General features: G+C 40.2%; 1 protein-coding gene across 1 annotated transcript in view; it reads left to right on the plus strand.

Annotated features, from left to right (window-relative positions):
- LOC126100331 (SID1 transmembrane family member 1-like) overlaps positions 1-12,200 on the plus strand; it is a 147,293-nt gene that overhangs the window by 26,469 nt on the left and 108,624 nt on the right. Inside the window, exon 5 of the mRNA XM_049910944.1 lies at positions 9,091-9,174. Within this exon, the coding sequence (XP_049766901.1) occupies positions 9,091-9,174 (84 nt within the window). The remainder of the gene's footprint in view (positions 1-9,090; positions 9,175-12,200) is intronic.

A 12,200-nucleotide genomic window follows, 5' to 3' on the forward strand; every position in this document is an offset into this window, starting at 1 on the left:
GGTTATGCTGACTCTCTTTTGGGATGAAAAAGGTGTCATTTTGGAGCATTACATGTGTAGAGGGACCACTGTCACCAGTTATACACAGATCTCTTAAAAAATCATCTGCAGCCAGCAATCAAATCAAAGCTACATGGATTACTGTCATCAGGTGTCCTTTTGCAACATGACAATGCAAGACCCCACACTGCCTGTACAACAGTTGCAATAATCACAGACCTGCATTTTGAGTGTCTTCCTCATCCACCATACTCACCAGACCTTGCCCCAAGTGGTTTCCACATGTTTGGACCACTCAAAGACGCAATGGGAGGAAAGAAGTTCCGTTCTGATGAAGAACGTGGGGGAGATAATGTTGGAAAGTGATACAGCTTTATACCACTTCTGCACAATAAATAATATTTTAAAAAATATTTAAGGTTTTCATTTGACTCACCCTCGTATAAGTACTACAAAGAAGTCAGGAGAGTAAAATCAGAAAGAATCAACCAACAGGTACGAGATTCGGATAATATTTCAAAGACTTGCTGGGCAGTTGTAAATAAAATCAGAAACAATGAAACAGAAACTAAAATTAGTGATGTACAATTAACTGTGAATAATGAAGATATCTGATCCTCTTCTAGTCAGCAATATTTTTAATTGTTACTTCATAGATACTGTCGAAAATGACGTCTCTATGAAACAAGATATACAGCACTCATTTTAGTCCTGTAACAAACAGAACTGCAGTACACTATCCGCAGTAAGCACATATGACGTTCTACAGCTTATTGATAACCTCAGAAACAAAAGATGATCAGTATTAGATGAAACTTCTCCATATCTATTGAAGAAATCTAAACATGGACTAATGAAACCACTAGTTCATCTAATAAACTGTGTTCTCAATTACGGTGTGTTCCCTGACAAGTTGAAACTGTCTGTAGTAAAACCAATACACAAAAAGGGGAAAATAAAGCATGTACAGCACTACAGACCCATTGCCCTAATCTCAACTTCCAGCAAACTGATAGAGAAAATAATATTAAAAAAATCTTGGAACATTACAACAATGCTGACATATTAAGTGATTTCTAGCATGGTTTCAAAAGAGACCACACTACTACATCACCAGCAGTACAATTTGTACATAATGTACTTGAAAAACTAAATTCCTGGACCTCTCAAGAGCCTTTGATAGAGTACATCATGACGTGCTCTTATCAAAAATTGTGAAGAGTGATGTCACTGGAAAACTCATGCAATTGCTAGAAACATATTTAAAGGGTAGACAACAGTACACGGAGATAATGTACACTAATGGAGAAATACCAGAGAGGAGAAGGTCAAGTATAAGAATATACAATTTGGAGTTCCTCAGGGCTGTACTTTAGGTCCAGTCCTATTCATATACTATGTAAATGATTTCCTAAGTCCTCTTGACAAAAAGCAGTTGATCACTATGTATGCAGATGATACATATGGTGTCAGCTATGCAGACAATGAACCCACCCTAGTTGAAGAGATACATGACATTATTGAAAAGGTAAGAGCTCACTTTGAAAGAGAGAACTGAGAAGTAAACATAGAAAGAACTAATATTATTCATTTTAAACTAAGTGGTCCAGACAGACAAAATATTTTGATTGATGAAATTGTACCAAAACCCTGTTGTTGTTGTGGTATTCAGTCCTGAGACTGGTTTGATGCAGCTCTCCATGCTACTCTATCCTGTGCAAGCTTCTTCATCTCCCAGTACCTACTGCAGCCTACATCCTTCTGAATCTGCTTAGTGTATTCATCTCGTGGTCTCCCTCTACAATTTTTACCCTCCAAGCTGCCCTCCAGTACTAAATTGGTGATCCCTTGATGCCTCAGAACATGTCCTACCATCCGATCCCTTCTTCTAGTCAAGTTGTGCCACAAACACCTCTTCTCCCTAATTCTCTTCAATACCTCCTCATTAGTTTTGTGATCTACCCATCTAATCTTCAGCATTCTTCTGTAGCACCACATTTCGAAAGCTTCTATTCTCTTTTTGTCTAAACTATTTATCATCCATATTTCACTTCCATACATGGTTACACTTCGTACAAATACTTTCAGAAATGACTTCCTGACACTTAAATCAATACGTGATGTTAACAAATTTCTCTTCTTCAGAAACGCTTTCCTTGCCTTTGCCTGTCTACATTTTATATCCTCTCTACTTCGACCATCATCAGTTATTTTGCTCCCCAAATAGCAAAACTCCTTTACTACTTTAAGTGTCTCATTTCCTAATCTAATTCCCTCAGCATCACCCGATTTAATTCGACTACATTCCATTATCCTCGTTTTGCTTTTGTTGATGTTCATCTTATATCCTCCTTTCAAGACACCGTCCACTCTGTTCAACGGCTCTTCCAAGTCCTTTGCTGTCTCTGACAGAATTACAATGTCATCGGTGAACCTCAAAGCTTTTATTTCTTCTCCATGGATTTTAATACCTGCTCCGAACTTTTCTTTTGTTTCCTTTACTGCTTGCTCAATATACAGATTGAATAGCATCGGGGAGAGGCTACAACCCTGTCTCACTTCCTTCCCAATCACTGCTTCCCTTTCATGTCCCTCGACTCTTATAACTGCCATCTGCTTTCTGTACAAATTGTAAATAGCCTTTCGCTCCCTGTATTTTACCCCTGCCACTTTCAGAATTTGAAAGAGAGTATTCCAGTCAACATTGTCAAAAGCTTTCTCTAAGTCTACAAATGCTAGAAATGTAGGTTTGCCTTTCCTTAATCTTTCTTCTAAGATAAGTCGTAGGGTCAGTATTGCCTCACGTGTTCCAACATTTCTACGGAATCTACATCTACATCTACATCGATACTCCGCAAGCCACCAGACTGTGTGTGGCGGAGGGTACCCTGAGTACCTCTATCGGTTCTCCCTTCTATTCCAGTCTCATATTGTTCGTGGAAAGAAGGATTGTCTGTATGCTTCTGTGTGGGCTCTAATCTCTCTGATTTTATCCTCATGGTCTCTTCGCTAGATATACGTAGGAGGGAGCAATATACTGCTTGACTCTTCGGTAAAGGTATGTTCTCAAAACTTTAACAAAAGCCCGTACCGAGCTACTGAGAGTCTCTCCTGCAGAGTCTTCCACTGGAGTTTATCTATCATCTCCATAACGCTTTCGCGATTACTAAATGATCCTGTAACGAAGCACGCTGCTCTCTGTTGGATCCTCTCTATCTCTTCTATCAACCCTATCTGGTACGGATCCCACACTGCTGAGCAGTATTCAAGCAGTGGGCGAACAAGCGTACTGTACTCTACTTCCTTTGTTTTCAGATTGCATTTCCTTAGGATTCTTCCAATGAAAGTCTGGCATCTGCTTTACCGACGATCAACTTTATATGATCATTCCATTTTAAATCACTCCTAATGCCTACTCCCAGAAAATTTATGGAATTAACTGCTTCCAGTTGCTGACCTGCTATTTTGTAGCTAAATGATAAAGGATCTATCTTTCTATGTATTCGCAGCACATTACACTTTTCTACATTGAGATTGAATTGCCATTCCCTGCACCATGCGTCAATTCGCTGCAGATCCTCCTGCATTTCAGTACAATTTTCCATTGTTACAACCTCTCAATACACCACAGCATCATCTGCAAAAAGCCGCAGTGAACTTCCGATGTCATCCACAAGGTCATTTATGTATATTGTGAATAGCAACGGTCCTACGACACTCCCCTGCGGCACACCTGAAATCACTCTTACTTCGAAAGACTTCTCTCCATTGAGAATGACATGCTGCATTCTGTTATCTAGGAACTCTTCAATCCAATCACACAATTGGTCTGATAGTCCATATGCTCTTACTTTGTTCATTAGACTACTGTGGGGAACTGTATCGAACGTCTTGCGGAAGTCAAGAAACACAGCATCTACGTGGGAAACCATGCATATGGCCCTCTGAGTCTTGTGGACGAATAGCGTGAGCTGGGTTTCACACGACCGTCTTTTTTTAAACCCATGCCGATTCCTACAGAGTAGATTTCTAGTCTCCAGAAAAGTTATTATACTCGAACATAATATGTGTTCCAAAATTCTACAGCTGATTGACGTTAGAGATATAGTTGTATAGTTCTGCACGTCTGTTCTACGTCCCTTCTTGAAAACGGGGATGACCTGTGCCCTTTTCGAATCCTTTGGAACGCTACGCTCTTCTAGAGACCTACGGTACACCGCTGCAAGAAGGGGGGCAAATTCCTTCGCGTACTCTGTGTAAAATTGAACTGGTAACCCATCAGGTCCAGCGGCCTTTCCTCTTTCGAGTGATTTTAATTGTTTCTCTATCCCTCTGTCATCTATTTCGATATCTACCATTATGTCATCCGTGCAACAATCTAGAGAAGGAACTACAGTGTAGTCTTCCTCTGTGAAACAGCTTCGGAAAAAGACATTTAGTATTTCGGCCTTTAGTCTGTCATCTTCTGTTTCAGTACCATTTTGGTCACAGAGTGTCTGGACATTTTGTTTTGATCCACCTACCACTTTGACATAAGACCAAAATTTCTTAGGATTTTCTGCCAAGTCAGTACATAGAACTTTACTTTCGAATTCATTGAACGCCTCTCGCATAGCCGTCCTCACACTACATTTCGCTTCGCGTAATTTTTGTTTGTCTGCAAGGCTTTGGCTATGTTTATGTTTGCTGTGAAGTTCCCTTTGCTTCCGCAGCAGTTTTCTAACTCGGTTGTTGTACCACGGTGGCTCTTTTCCATCTCTTACGCATATTGTACGATGGTTTTGAACTTTGTCCACTGATCCTCAACACTATCTGTACTTGAGACAAAACTTTTGTGTAGAGCCATCAGGTACTCTGTAATCTGCTTTTTGTCACTTTTGCTAAACAGAAAAATTTTCCTATCTTTTTTAATATTTCTATTTACGGCTGAAATCATCGATGCAGTAACCACTTTATGATCGCTGATTCCCTGTTCTGCGTTAACTGTTTCAAATAGTTCGGGTCTGTTTGTCACCAGAAGGTCTAATATGTTATCACCACGAGTCGGTTCTCTGTTTAACTGCTCAAGGTAGTTTTCAGATAAAGCACTTAAAAAAATTTCACTGGATTCTCTGTCCCTGCCACTCGTTATGAACGTTTGAGTCTCCCAGTCTATATCCAGCAAATTAAAATCTCCACCCAGAACTATAACATGGTGGGGAAATCTACTCGAAATATTTTCCAAATTATCCTTCAGGTGTTCAGCCACAACAGCTGCTGAGCCAGGGGGCCTATAGAGACATCCAATTACCATGTCTGAGCCTGTTTTAACAGTGACCTTCACCCAAATTATTTCACATTTCAGATCTCCGTCAATTTCCTTTGATACCAATACACTTCTTATCACTATAAACACGCCTCCTCCTTCACTGTGCAGCCTGTCTCTGCGGTATACATTCCAATCTGAGTTTGGGATTTCATTACTGTTTACGTCTGGTTTCAGCCAACTTTCTGTCCCTAGTACTATATGGGCATTGTGACCGTTTATTAATGAGAGCAGTTCTGGGACCTTTCTATAGACGCTCCTGCAGTTTACTATTAGCACATTAATATTGTTATTCCCTGTTGCATTTTGCCTACTCCTACCTTGCCGCATCTCAGGAGGCGTCTTGTCGGGCCTAAGCAGGGAATTCTCTAACCTAAAAAAACCACATGTGTACTCCACACGTACTCCGCTACCCTTGTAGCCGCTTCCTGCGTGTAGTGCACGCCTGACCTATTCAGGGGGACCCTACAATTCTCCACCCGATAGCGGAGGTCGAGAAATTTGCACCCCAGATCTCCGCAGAATCATCTGAGCCTCTGGTTTAAGTCTTCACTCGACCCCAAACCAGAGGACCGGGATCGGTTTTGGGAACGATACTACAAATAGTTAGCTCTGATTCCACCCTGCGAGCTAGGCTTTCCGCCTTCACCAATTCCGCCAACCGCCTGTACAAACTGAGGATGAACTCTGAACCCAAACAGCAGGAGTCATTGGTGCCGACATGAGCAACAATTTGCAGTCGGGTGCACCCAGTGCTCTCTATTGCTGCCGTCAGGGCCTCCTGCACATCTCTGATGAGACGCCCCCCCGGCAAGCAGACAGAGTGAACACTGGCCTCCTTCCCCGACCTTTCCGCTATTTCCCCAAGGGGCTCCATCACCCGCCTAACATTTGAGCTCCCAATAACTAATAAACCCCTCCCCCCGTGTGCCTGCTCGGACCTTGCTGAAGGAGCGGCCACATGTCCAGTCACAGGCAGAGCGGGCGATGCCACATGGCCAGCCTCCACATTTACCCTCCGCCTCGTGCGCCGCGAACTCCGCTGAACCCGCCACTCCCCCTGGGGAGAGGGTGGCCCAACCGCGCCCGGTACCCGCGAAGATGTCTCGACAGCAGGGACAGTGGGTGAAGCATGTAACACCTGGGGTGTACCATGCTACGCACCAGACTCCCCACTGCCGCTACACTCCGAGGCAGCGGCCTGAAGACGGCTGACCGTGGCCATCAACACGCTCAGCTGTTCGCGAACAGTGGCCAGCTCCTCTTGCGTCCGTACACAGCAGTCACACATCCTATCCATCCTAATAAATCAATTTACTGTAGAGAGGTAATCAACTTTTAACTAGACTGCTAATTCACTAAAGGCGGCTGATTGTTGACTAAACTGTGGTTGCTAGCCACTTCTTGTAGAAAACAATGAAAATAGCACTACTGGCACTATGGTTGACTAAAAGGGACTCTCTCTGACCGTATTCAAAACAAACACGAAATCTATGGAACACTATTACTAGCACTCGACAAAGCTTCCTAAAAGCAAAAACACACAAAGAAGAAGTGACAAGTAAGAAAAATACAGTTAATACTTAAATTAAGGTAGCTCGCTGCACAGCAGACGTGAAGCGGACGGCAGTTACGACGACACTGATCTTCCCCGAGGTCGACTTCTACCAGTTTTTCCATTCGTCTGTAAAGAATTCGCATTAGTATTTTGCAGCTGTGACTTATTAAACTGATAGTTTGGTAATTTTCACATCTGTCAACACCTGCTTTGTACAGATTGTAAATTCTTGGGTTGATGCATAGATGATCAACTTTAATGGAAGCAGCAAGCTGATTGTGTCTGTAAAAAAATAACACCCAGTCTCTATGTATTAAGACGATTATCACCATATCTTAATTCTGAAACCCTAAGAACTGTATATTATGAATTGGTGTATCCTTTCTTGTCTTATGGAATAGTATTGTGGGGTGGGACATGCCAAACGAATATGAAAGGATTTTTCATACTGCAGAAGCTAGCCTTGAGGATCATAGCAAAAGTAAAACCAGGAACTTTTTGCAAACCCCTATTTATTATACACAATATTCTCACAGTTTATGCCATGTATATACTAGAAACTATAATGCTAGTGAAAGAAGACACCAAGATCACAAAGAGAAACATGGATAGTCACAACTATGAAACAAGGCATAAAAAAGATTTTCATATGGTTAACAAAAGATTTAACAGTGAAAATCCCCTATCTCAAAGGAGCTGTTTTTAATAATTTGTTACCACATGAAGTTAAGATATTGACAGGGGATACTTTTAAAAAATGAGTCAAGCTGTGGCTTATCCAAAAATGCCCTTATAACTTGTTGTCCTGAATTACAACTTAATAAGAAATAATGTAAACTAAAAAAAATTGGAATTGTTAAAACTTTATACTTAGTTGGAAATGCAAGTGCTTGTAAAATTACATGTTACGAGCAATAAATTGAATTGAAAAAAAGAAAATGTTTAAAAATACAAAATTGTGCACTTTACAAAATGTAAAAACATAGTTTCCTGTGACTATAATATCAATGAGTCACAGTTGGAATTGGCCAACTTAGACAAATACCTGGGTAGGGATGTGAAAAGGAATTATCACATAGACTCATTTGTGTGTAAAGCAGGTGATAGACTTTGGTTTATTGGTAGATTCCTGGGAAATGCAATCAGTCTACAAAGAAGATTGCTTACAAATCCCTCATGCGATCTGTTCTGGAATGTTGCTTAGGTGTGTGGGAACTACACCAAATAGAACTGACAGAGAATATTGATCGTATACAGAGAAGGGCAGTATGAATGGTCACAAGTTTGTTTGATCTGTGAGAGGGTGTCAAAGAAATTCTGAAGAAACAGAACTAGAAGACTCTTGAAGATAGACGTAAACTATCCGGAGAAAGTCTACTAACAAAGTTTCAAGAACCAGCTTTAAATGATGACTCTAGGAATATACTACAATCCCCTACATATCACTCACGTAGGAACCGTGAGGGTAAGATTAGAATAATTAGAGTACACACAAAGGCATTCAGACAATCATTCTTGTTGCATTCCATACTTAAATGGAATGGGAAGACCCTAATAACTGGTACAATGGGATGTACCCTCTGCCATGCACCTCATGGTGGTTTTGCAGAGTACAGTTGTAGATGTAGATATTGAAATATTTAATTGTTTTTGACCTTTCTAGTACCTGAATATTGTAAAAACATATCACTTTGCTACCACAAGGCTTGCCTTGCTCATGTGTCTGCACCTTGCATGTGACCTTTAACATTGCGTGTGAATTCTACAGTTTAGTATTATCTGTAGAAGTAGATTTTCGACATCCTCCAGCATATTGCAGGAAAAAATAAATAGAAAGAAATGTATTGCTGCTCTCCCAGACTCCCTAATTACAACCAGTTTTAAAAAAAGAAATTGAGTATATGGCTAAGCTACAGTGGAAATGGAAAATAAAGCAGATTTCTGTTTAACTAAGTGCAAGATGCCTAATTTAAAATGAAAAACAAATTACACTCTTGTTATGATACAGCACAAAATTTCTCCCCAGTTGGAGATAGACTTAACTCCTCCTTCTATAGTCCATGTATATTAAAAGTGCCAATATCTTTGTGAATAACCTGTTTCTTCTCTAAAGAATTTGTGACTTGTAATAGACAGACTATAAGCTACATGAATGGATCATCTATGATTTTATCTCACCAGTTCTGTGTAGAATAATTTTTTATGTTTTTATTTTAATTTTTTACAGTGCCCGGTGTTCGATCTCGAGCAGAATGTCCATTTTGAAGGCTTCTGGGAGACAGTGAATGTTCGTGGAGGTATAACCTTACCGGTTAGTGCAGTTAAAATGTTTATCTTTTTCGAGAAATAAAAGAGAAGAATGAAAGCTGGAATTATATGAAAGAAATCTGAAGTCACTTTACTTGCAAAATCTATATTTAATATAAGAGCAATAAAGCATGAAGATGAGGGCCGGTGGAATGGGAGTGGAGGAGGGATTGATGAATTTTGGAATGATTGTTGTCAATAATACTATCACTTATATGCCTCAAGTAATAAGCTTTCTCAACACAGGGTTAATGTAAGCTAAAACACTTCACTGTGTGAAAAATATGAGGCTACTGGCATGAAAGAGGCTAAAATAAGAGAAAATTGGATTCTAGGCAGTATTTTCATGTGCAGCATGTCTCTCCTAAGAGTAATCAGAAACATTTTCTCTGGTGTTTTAGCATAAATATGCAATTTCATTTCTCCATTGTTTAGCTGGAGTAAGGCCAAGCAAACAGTGCTTACCACATCTTTCATATGATATCTAGTGGCAATGGAAAGCTAGTTTTGTTTCCCATTACAAACAAAATTATTTTTAAGTGATATTTTACTTGCCCATATGATAGAGTGGTCTCAGATTAGTCTAGTGCTATATTTGTTTCATTGATATGCATTAACAGGGACAAAAACCTCGAAGAACAATCAGTACTCCAACAGCAACAGCACTACAGAGTTACTGCCGCCTTGCTTTTTATTCTTCATGTAGAATACACTAATTTTGGACCCCTCTATCAAATCGACACCTAAAATTCTGATTTAAAAAATAATTATGTTTATAATGGGAAACAAACCAATGCTTTCTTTTGTCACTGGAATTTTCATGAAAGATGTGATGAGCAGGAATTATTTGAGCTGACTCTAGCTACCAATGTAGACATGGAATTGCGTATAGATGCTGAAGCACCAGAGAAAATGCACCTGATGACTCTTAGGAGAGACACCTGGTGTACTCTCCATTGGTGGACAGGGTTGCCACAAGTTCTGAAAATCAGGTAAATATGGAAAAAAAAACACTGGAAAAATCTTGTTTTTGTCTCAGTTTCATGAAATAGTTCGTTTATGGAGATGTCATGCTTCGTCGCTGGCTTGCCGGAGCTGAGTACATGTGCTGCATCCCTACTCTCAGTCTTACTGCTTCTCCCCTTCCCACCCCACCACTCAGCTTGCAGTCAGTGCTGCCACCACTACTTGCTGCTAGCGTGGCTGGTGAGAGGCTGGGAGGCATGAGGATTGGTTTGTTTGGATCTGATTCTCAGAGATTGTTGACAGAGCGACCGGAGACAACGGTCTCGTGTGTGCACGAGTTGGGTCTGAGCGATTGTGTGAATGTGTGTGCGCTCTCATTTTCTGACAAAGGCTATGGCCAAAAATTTAGTTGTGAGAGTGTGAGTGTCTTTTCTGTGGCTCAGTAATCACCTTACAGTGAGTTGCTACCTATCCTCATTAGTATTGATTCTCAGAGTATTTGTGCAAGTTATCTGTTGCGTGGGTGATCACCGTGGTCTCATTTCATCAACATGGTGTCTCTGACACGTGAATAGCTGGCTGCACGAGTGGACTTCCATTACGGGCCAAAACCGCAGGCCATTGCTGTGGGTATACCTAATGGATCGGGCTTGCCGATCTCAAACCCATAGTTTCCCACTAATTTCAGGCCCTGCCTATAAGATCTAGTCTCACCGATCTGCCCTGCCTGTGTGTGGTGTAATGCAGCAGATTTTCACGGTTTATTCGTGGACCCAGGACTGTGGTGCTCCTCGACAGGTCAAAGGCCACAGGCAGTGGATTTCAGGAATTGCAACTGTCTCACCGCAAGTACAGTGTGCAGTGCAGCATTTTATATACATTTTATTTATTCTAGTACATTTTGGCGCTTTGAAAGTAGTTTATATATTAGCAAGTATGGACGATAAGAAGAGGAAAATAGTGGCAGTTGCTGGTAGTTTGTACGCTATGTACTCCTGTTTTTCTTGAAAGAAAAATCACACAATACCTGTAGAATAATAGACATAACAGAGTGAGTAATAACTGACGATAATGAACATTTTATTTGTGGTCATCTATTATGTCTGCTTACACAACTCTTCCCCACCTTATACGTTTCTTTCAAGAGGCTTACTTTTTTCTGTGGTTATTTCTGAAAGCAGTGAAAGTATTTTAAATCTGTCTTGCGAGTGCAACAAAATGTGTATTTTTGTCATCAAATGTGTTTTGCTTTATTGAAATAAAATAACATCAGTGGTCGTAATGAAACATATACACCATTTTGCTTGCTTTCACCATCTAAAAACAGTTCATTGCAAGAGATTTTGCTGTTAGTACTTAACAGTTTTGCTCAGACATTTAGAAATACAGAAGTCCTTACATTTTCTTGTCAACTTATGTCTTTATTTACCCTTAAGATCTCAAAATTTGTCAGGGAAAAATGCTAAAACTTGTCTGAAAATCAGGGAAACATCAGGGATTTTCACTTGGGGAAACTTGTGGCAACACTGGTGGAGGATAATTTTTTCCCTTCTTTGTTCCATTTGCATATGAATTACGGAAATATCACACAGATAGGCACGTGTGCATATTGAAAGACACAAACCCAACTTCATTCTCATCTTCCCTCCCCCCAAGTATTTTGTTTTTCATCATAGCCATACATTTAAAACTGCCAGTGTGTCATTGAACAGGCAAAAGTTGAATTTGCACTGGGCCCTGGTGATAAATGGGACTAGATAGAATAAAGTAATCAGATGTGTATTCTTACTTTGCTTTAACCAACTTAGAAAATAAGAAATATAATTGGTGGCTCTTTTTGCAATTTTAAACTTTCTACCACTACAATGGTTAGTCAGATGTTGCTGAGAAGTAAATTCTGTTGCTCAATAAGGCACAAACATCTGTGTATGCTCTATACATGGAAACATAAATAACCTTGTGCTGCATTGATATACAATATGATAAAGTGTCAATGGAGAATTTTACAGGTTAGAAATGGACATCATAATGGGGTTCAAAATTTGGAGTAGGTCATCAGACAGA

Source organism: Schistocerca cancellata, chromosome 9 (assembly GCF_023864275.1).
Source record: "Schistocerca cancellata isolate TAMUIC-IGC-003103 chromosome 9, iqSchCanc2.1, whole genome shotgun sequence".
Lineage (NCBI taxonomy): Eukaryota > Metazoa > Arthropoda > Insecta > Orthoptera > Acrididae > Schistocerca > Schistocerca cancellata.